Below are 8,628 nucleotides of genomic sequence, written 5' to 3' on the forward strand. Positions count from 1 at the left end.
TGACACTGTCAATGCTCGTTTAAAATAGCAACCCCACCTTAGCGCAACTATCTCACTAAGTAGGGATAATCGCATTACCGCTCCAGGTCATCTTTTACCTTTCTTTGTGGTGGTGAAATACTTGGAGTCTGTCATTTTTGCTCTGTGTTCACACTCTGTACCCCTAGAAAAAAAAAAGAAGAGAAACGAGAGGGAGTTTTAGATGGAAGGATGTTAAAGACTTTCTTGCTGAAGCAGCAGGAACGGGTAAGGAGGATGAAAACAAGCAACATCCTTTTGTCTGTAACAGGAAAATAGGGTAGGAGACGAACAAGGCAAAGGCGCCTGCTTCTAGGGGAAGGAAACACACGGGCCGTGTAGTCAGCAAGAACCACGCCACTACCGATAAGGAAAGATGTAAGCTGACTCGAATAGCCAGCAAAGCAGGCTGCTACTGATAGAAGGGGCGGTGCACAAAGGCTCGGGAGCAGTCCTGAAGACTCGAGCTATAGCTGACAAAAAAAAAGAAACATACAAGGGCGATTCAAGCAGTCAGCAAGATGTGGCTTGTATACGATAAAGGGCAGCACCCATTCACTAATCCCATGGACATAGTATGCACAAATGCGTTGATGAGCGAGGTGGTGGGACATTGCCTACACTATTCTGTCTGAGGTTCGGAAATAGCCAGTAACGGGATTTGTGCTGGGGCATACACATATATTCGAATTGATTCACAACACCATTATAGTGCTAGTTTGTTTTCTGCTAAAAATACCGTGCTTTGCATGATGCTTAAATCGGTGTATAACTATGGGATTAGTATCCAGCGCACTTCCACGCATACGAACTGGATGGTAAACACAGAAGCATGCCTATGCAGATGGAGCCCAAGGACTCGTATCTGGGGGTCAGCATGGGTTTAGTAATCTACAGCTGTCTAGTTTTAATTTATGAATTCTCCATGATCTGAATCTGACAGTCATAGTGGTCATGGACAGGCAACATAGTAGAATCCGAAGCCAGCCAGCGGTTGGCGCACTGGCTTATCTCCTAATGGATTTCCATTTTGCTCAAATGGAGGCAATAGCTGAAGTGCCATAATGTCTCACAAATAGGACAGAACTACATGGTGTCGTGGAGATATTGTTGCAGCTCCTATAGCTTTAATCTAACAGACGGTTGTAATAAAGCTAAGGCACCGGATCTTTTACCAGTCTACCAGACCACAGGTCACCATAAGAACAGTGAACTAGTGAACCCTTTATCTGAACTACATACAGTTCACCATGAAGACAATGTTTTATTTCCGTCACCATTAACCCTAATCAGAAGTCGCCATAAAATGTGCACACTATCTGCTGTACTTTTAACATGTGCAAGAAAACACCAAAAAAGTACACTGGCTGTTGTGCCATTAATTAGCCAGATAGACACCTAAAACCGACTAGCATTCAAATCTATTGTCATTTCTCCAGACTCAAAAGGTTTAACACCATTCTACCATCACAAATGAACGATGGCTTCCAACTGCTGATTAAACATTACTGTGTTCTATACAAAATAAAGTTTCACAACCGATAACGCCCTCGAGCACACAGCCCCAGCAAATCAATCAACAAAAGCTACAAAAAAAACGAGTTTGCAATGAAGTACTCTCCTACGTGAGGTCTGATGGAGCACACTTCCCCCATATAACATTTTGTGGATATACATCTAGTTGGACTGTATTTGGTGTATTTAATTTTAAAAAATTAGGTTACGGAATTGTCCTACTGACCCCGGAAGAAGTAGAAGGCACAAATGGCCCTATGACAAGACACGAGTTGGGTAGAGGAATTTGATGAACATTAAAATTAAAGGATACAAGATTTGACATATATGCTTTGTTGCCGATTGATTTGATGGGACTGTGTGCTCAGAGGCTTTATCCAGTGTGAATTTTTGGTTTCTTCAAGGCTGTTATGGTGGCCATATTTCCTTCTTGTCACCCCCAGTCACAGATCTGGGTTTAAGCCATCAGCTTTTTTGCCTGCCATGCCATTCCAGTTTGGACCCAACCATATGCAAGTCAGGCTTGACCCTGTCCCCCATGTGAACAGTCCAGCCTGAACTGCCAGGCCAGGTCCTCCCTGGACCAGAAACAAGCATACTGGGACCGGTTTCAGGGTATCACCATTCATCAGCCAGGCTAGCTTGAATCCTATGAGGAACAGGGTCAAGACTGGTTTGCATATGGCTGAGTCCACATTGGGGTGGCATGGTGAGCAAAAGAATTTATGGATTAAACCCAGATCTGTAACTGGGGGTGAATGTTTCATTGGTTCTGCATTCCGTCCATCATTTGTGTTTGTTTGCATATTTCCTTCTTGAGCACTGCCCTTGGAAGATACATTTCTATTACTTCATATTGTACACCTACACGTGTGCCAGAACTGAACCCAGCTGTCTTGCAGTAATACTGCATACTTTACTCTAACCAATGCAATGCTCCAGTCACAATCATATACCATCCCAACTAAAATATTATAATTCTTCAAAATGAGAACCAGCACGAAATTAAAGCATTGATACTGTAGCGTTAATCAAAATCAGAGGTCCCAATTATGTATAGTACAATTGTTTCTGTAACAAATCAAAACCCCAGGTCACTAAGTTTATGCACTGGCCTCTCTGCCTAGGCATTGCCGTAGAAAATAGGGAAGGTCAAGTTTAATATCCAATTTGTTATTGGACCCAGAGATCAAATGGAGTTGGATTAGAAGGTGATTCACCCCATGTTAATTTGGAAAAAACCATGGGATTAATCAAAAGACCCGTAAGTATGTAAACGCTGATGGAGCCATCTGTTGGGACTCCTGCTGCACACATCGAGAGGCAGAGGCATTCTTGCTCTCCCGTATATTTCCGAAGTTTTGGAAAGGAAAGAGACTGTAAGATTACTGTCACACGTCCTCACATAAGCCACAGCCGATGAGTATACCTCTGTTAAACAAACAAAGGCACATTGGTACCCCACAAAGTTAGACTTAAATGTTGGTCTATTAAGACGCTCTTTCCACCAATGCAAAATATAATTGTAAAAAGGGGGTGTTGGAATTTCAATATCAGTCCCAAAACCCTTCTGGAAGTCAAAAGCTTCAAGTTGAGTTTAGAAGCAATAGGACTACACTATTGCTCCTAACTCTAGGTCTACACCTTTGTCCTTGTAGATCTGGAGATGCTAGAGCAACGGAGTGCGTTTGCAAAAAATTGTCACTGAAAAAAAGCCAAAGCTGACGATACAGGGGTGCACCAGTAGAGAGTAAACGCAGGCAGGAGATGAAAGCTTGTGCGCCAAGCAAGTAAGGGGACATTAAAGGATGCAGGAATCAAAAAAACTAATTTCATTATTACAAAGCAATAACAGAAAAAAATCAATAGCAGTCAACAGAAATAAACATCAATCGTAGCAGAAAACACAATTCACTTGTTTTAAAGGGTGCAATCGGGTGTCTAGACTCGAAGAGTGGGAGGAAGGGACCACCATACTTAATTCAATGTAATTCAAATGTAACAAAGAGGCACAAGCATTGCAGTGGGAATGGGTGAATTGCGGCAAACTGGGTCGTTTTAAAAACACTTAAGTGTGGAAATGCCACAGAAGCACATGTCTACAAAAAAGGCAGTCAAAACAAGGGTTGCAGACTTCGGGTTAACTCTTATGCACTGCGATTCAGGATAATACATGAACAGGGACACCATCGTAACTAGGAGAATTCTTTGGAATCCGGCATGTGTCGTTAACACTTTAGGTACGTAAGGCTCCTTCCTCAAGAATAGATACTCACTGGCCCAATGCAATTCAAACACCTGGCCACACAGATGTGCAAACGATAAGGTTCCTTGCAAAATGCAGTTTCATGAATCCAAGCCTCGAAGTTATCACAGAAACGGTTTGCAGTACTGAACTTTCAGGTGACAATTTATTGCATTCTATGTATTGTTATCTAGGGTTGATTCCACTGAACTAATTGGATTACTACACCAGAAAGCAACGATCTGTAGGTTAAAAACTGTGACCGTCATGATGTTGTATGTTGGCCACCCTAACGAGGAGACACGCTCTGAAAAATCATCTACTGAACAACCGCTGAACCAATGTTTTTGATACTCTTGACAGTATCTGGTAAAGTGATGGTCCATACTATTACATGCAAATTTCCTCTTGTTATAAATAATTTCCTTTGGCCGAATATATAAAGCGACCAAGCACCCTCGACCCCACCTTTACGATTCCATTACACATAAACGATTGAATAATACAAACCACACCACCAATAACAAGCGCGGCGGGCTATGAAGCTCGTTGTTAGTCTGGTGAGTCAAGTCACACTGTGGACCCTTAAAAGTCACAAGTGAAGGGCGAGCGCGACCTGAACAATCTGTTTTCCACAAAGTCGCATGCAAAGGTGCATATGTTTTCCGTATATCCAAAGGCTACTCAAAGACGCAGCTGCTAGTAAGTTTCAATGTTCTCCTGGCAGCCAATGTGCCTCTTTGATACACACTGATGCAAAAACGAAAATTACAGTAAACAAAGTAGAGAGCCCGAATATGCGCACCCTAGCACTGCTCCCAAATCCGTTTCACCCTGTATCCTTCTTATAATCGTTACCTTCACTGCCTATTACCTACACTACTTGACAGTCTATTTGCTCCCTCCACCACCCCGTACTCCGCCCCTCAACGTGACATTTACCCCAATCCTAGTTCGCTGACAAGCCTCATTTACTGTCAACCCCACACCGCCTACATTTATTCTACTTCTGTTCGCCCGGTGCTTGCAATCTCTGTGAGGCTCACCTGTCCTGTCCTTGGGTGGGAGGCTCGTTCCTCACGCGGATGATCACGAATTCCGCAAAAGTTCCTCCACCCCTCCCTGCACAAGATGTCGACCAACAGCTGTCACCTGTGTGCCGGAAGTGACTGTGGCAAGGAAAGAGGACTTCCGATGTCAGATGTATAGCACCATGGATACCAGATACCGAAAAGGTCTCTCACCAAGTTCAGAGTGTGAACTGTCGAAAGGGAAGACAGACATAAAGGGAAGATAAAATTGCGGCCATCTTGAACGTGAGTGATTAACCGAATGTTGCCTGAAATTACTGATGTGCCTAAAATTATAATTGCAAGAAATTTGCGAAAAGCGTAATAATTATGGGCGACTTCTTTTGTTAATCAGTTTCACTAAATTAAAAGAATACACGAAGGACTTGAATACATATTCTGTAGGTTATATATCTTATCGCTATTAATGCCTAATGCCATCTTGAAATATGACTTCTCATTCTGTTTCTGTGTGGAGCGTCGAAGTTTTCAACATGGAAAAAACAGGTTGACCATAGAACTAGAAATAGACGTAGGACAAAGCGTTGGCCGCCATTGAAAAAAGAGTGCAATGCCAACACCAAGAGACATAGAAGAAGGACGACAATAATGGCACATCCCAAAAACCTTCTCGACAAACTCAATATAAAACAAGCCCTGTCAAAGCCAATAGGTTTGTAATTGAAATGTAGGTTTTCCTTTTAAATTATGAAGGCAAGTCTTAATTTTATGAAAGACACGGAGGCGAGTATTATGCTTACTTTTCTTGCTCTATTAAACAGCAGCCACAGCTAAGAGAAAAGATCACCAATCCCAAGAGGCCAGGGAAGCCCTCGGCCAATGGGAACAACCCAATAAACAGAATGAACCAATCAGTACATGACACAGATAATATATATCCATCTAGACCGCAAGTGTCCTCTTTTCTTGAGTGATAAGTCTAAGGATACGAAGTAAACACTGGAAAAATGCAACCAATTAACAAAATGGCCAATATCAACGAAAAACAGTCTTGGAAAAAAGTCTATCCAACGAAATCCAGAAGCAGCGAATAGAAGCCGTCTTGTTGAAAAGTCTTTTGGAGGAGAAATTCTGGCTTGAGGAATCCCTGTGGTGGCGACTCGTAGGACCTGTTCCTTATGCATTGCTTGCAGAAGCAGCGGAAAATGAAACTGTTGGGGTGGGAAAGAAATATGATTAATATGATATTGCGGTGGGATAATACTCGCCTCCGTATCTTTAATAAAATTTAGACTTTCCTTCATAAATTACTAGGAAAATTAAAAACATTCCTAGCTTTTGTGAAGGAAAGTTTCAATTCTATTAAGGACACAGAGGTGAGGATTATGCAATCCTTTCTTCACTTTATTACAATCAGCAAGTTCAAAGTTCAACCGTAACAAAAAACATTAAACTTCAAGTCCCATGATGCTAATACATAACAATGGCAACCAGTAAACCAATCCACTGTCCATAATAGAGTGTATATAAGTAGCTGACGGGCGCAGTCCTTCCTCTTATTCACTGAAGGAAGTTAAGGAACTTGCGATCTCAATCCCCTTTGGAATCACCTCCTACGAAATAAAGAAGTGATCAGAAACACCAAAAACAGATTCATGCAAGAAAAAACAATCCCACAAGAATACATCATCAGTTTGTAAGCAAAAGAAAATCAATGTGATAACCTAATCAATACCAAGATCAGAACAAATCAGTCACAAACAAACATTACATAATAGTTAAAAAACTTCAAACAGAGAGGAAAAAATACTACTGACCTGTAAGAGGAATAATCCACCCAAAGAACACTAGCTAAAATAAATCATCATTGGGCGGGTAATACTGTCCCAGTAGGAGGGAGGGATATTCCTCGCCTCCGTGTCCTTAATAGAATTGAAACTTTCCTTCATGAAAGCTAGGAAATTTTCATTCTATATCAGGACCGGGGGAAAGGATTATGCAAGTTCAAAGCTTACTCACCACTAATGATGTCGCTTCGTGAACAGGTTTGAAATAAAACCTCTTGAAAACCAATTCAGAGGACCAATCTTCTGCATTCATAATGTCCTCTAATCTACCACCTACCTGAATGGCCTTGGAAGCCATTGCTCCCCTGGTAGAATGAGCCCCAAACCATCTAACATCAATTCCAGCTTCAGACATGAGCCACCGTACCCACCTGACTATAGTAGGAGAAGTCACCACCTTAAATGGTTCCTTGATAGTAATCAAAAGTTGTCTCTCACCCAGAGGTCTATCTTCCTCCGTGACTGCCTCATAGGTCTTAAGACATCTGACCTCACACAGATTGGGATGAAACTCAAAACTAGGCTAAGAAACCAACCTGGTACTCATTTTATTCCTTCTCGAATGGGGGTGAAAACCTGAGCTGAAACATCCAAAGCGCGCACATCTGAAACTCTCTTACAGGCAATGAGACATAAGAGCATCGCCCACTTAGGGGCGATCTGTTTCCTGGACAAAAACTGATTCTCTGGCCAGGAAGAAATAAAGTTGAGAACCTTAATAACATCCCATAACCCAGAGTATCTTGATTCAGGAGGGCTAGACAAACATACACCTTTGCAGTTTACTTACCCAAGAGAGTTCCCTGACCGGTACATTATTAATCAGACCGTGTCCTGCAGAAACAGCAGAACGAAAGGAATTGATGGTACCATATGCCAAACCCAAAGTATATAGCTCTGCCAGGAAATTGACTACAAACACAATTGGGGCCCCCACAGGATCAACTTCCCTTTCCAGACACCAACAAACCCATCTGTTCTAGGCCGATCTGTATTGCGTGATCGTACCTTGAGCCCACGGCTGTCTGAAAAGAGCTGTAGCATCTCGTGAAAGGCAGACGTTCTCCCAACGTCCCCTAAAATCCTCCAAGCCATGAGGTTGAGGTGTCCCTGACCCACCAATGGATGGGGGTGACCCAACGGATCCCGAAGGATTCCCATGGAAAATGGAAGTTTGAGAGGAGCCATCCACGACAACTCCAGAACAGTGGAGAACCACGCTTGAGTTCTCCAGATCGAAGTGATCAGAATCAAGGACCCCTGTTGACGTCGGACCTGTGCCACCACTCTGGGAATCAACAGAAACGGAGAGAAAGCGTAATTTGGTTCTTAGACCAATCCTGCAGAAAAGCGTCCACTGCGGTAGTTCCCGGGTCTGGTCTCCAGCTAAAGTAAACTGGGAGTTGAGCATTCAACTGAGAGGCAAATAGATCCACCCTACATGGATCCCAGCGATCCATCAGAGACCTCCACAACTCTTTCACAAAGGGGTCCCCGAAGAGATTGCCTTAAGCGACTGTGCCTGCCTCTGAGGTAGCCAATTCCCCCAATTTGGGGTCAATCTTGATTAAGAGGGACCGACGCCTCTCCGTAGATATGTCACAATTGGCATTACCCAACAGACAAACCGCTCTTTGCGTCCACCCAGCAACCAAATCCGTCTGCAAAGATTCTCCTGATACCCTGGCCGACTCAGCCAACTCAATAATCTTGATCAAGGGTCCCAGGATATCCAAGAGCTTATCCTGACAATCACGCCAGGAACGATCGATCCCTTTCTTGGGATCACGCATATATTTTGAGAAAAAAGTACATTGTTTCGGATCCAAAGGAGGCGTAGCCACCACCTTTTCCTCAAGCGCCAGCCTAGGACAATCGGCCCGAAGGCAGGCCCGAACCTCCTTTTCCAAGGGGTGGCAAACGGCCTTGGCGACGTAAGTCGCAACTTTGGGAATAGGGACCCATTCAGACG

The 8,628-nt window shown here is 43.2% G+C and overlaps 1 protein-coding gene across 1 annotated transcript in view; it reads right to left on the minus strand.

The window, feature by feature from the left end:
• The window catches only part of AP1B1 (adaptor related protein complex 1 subunit beta 1), a 335,180-nt gene extending 330,232 nt beyond the window's left edge, over positions 1-4,948 (minus strand). The window contains exons 1-2 of the mRNA XM_069214578.1: positions 4,825-4,948; positions 99-163 (exon numbers count right to left, since the gene is read on the minus strand). Of these exons, the coding sequence (XP_069070679.1) occupies positions 99-135 (37 nt within the window). The 5' untranslated portion in view covers positions 136-163; positions 4,825-4,948. The remainder of the gene's footprint in view (positions 1-98; positions 164-4,824) is intronic.
• Between the last annotated feature and the right edge of the window lie 3,680 nt (positions 4,949-8,628).

This window comes from Pleurodeles waltl, chromosome 11, assembly GCF_031143425.1.
Source record: "Pleurodeles waltl isolate 20211129_DDA chromosome 11, aPleWal1.hap1.20221129, whole genome shotgun sequence".
NCBI classification, from domain to species: Eukaryota; Metazoa; Chordata; class Amphibia; order Caudata; family Salamandridae; genus Pleurodeles; species Pleurodeles waltl.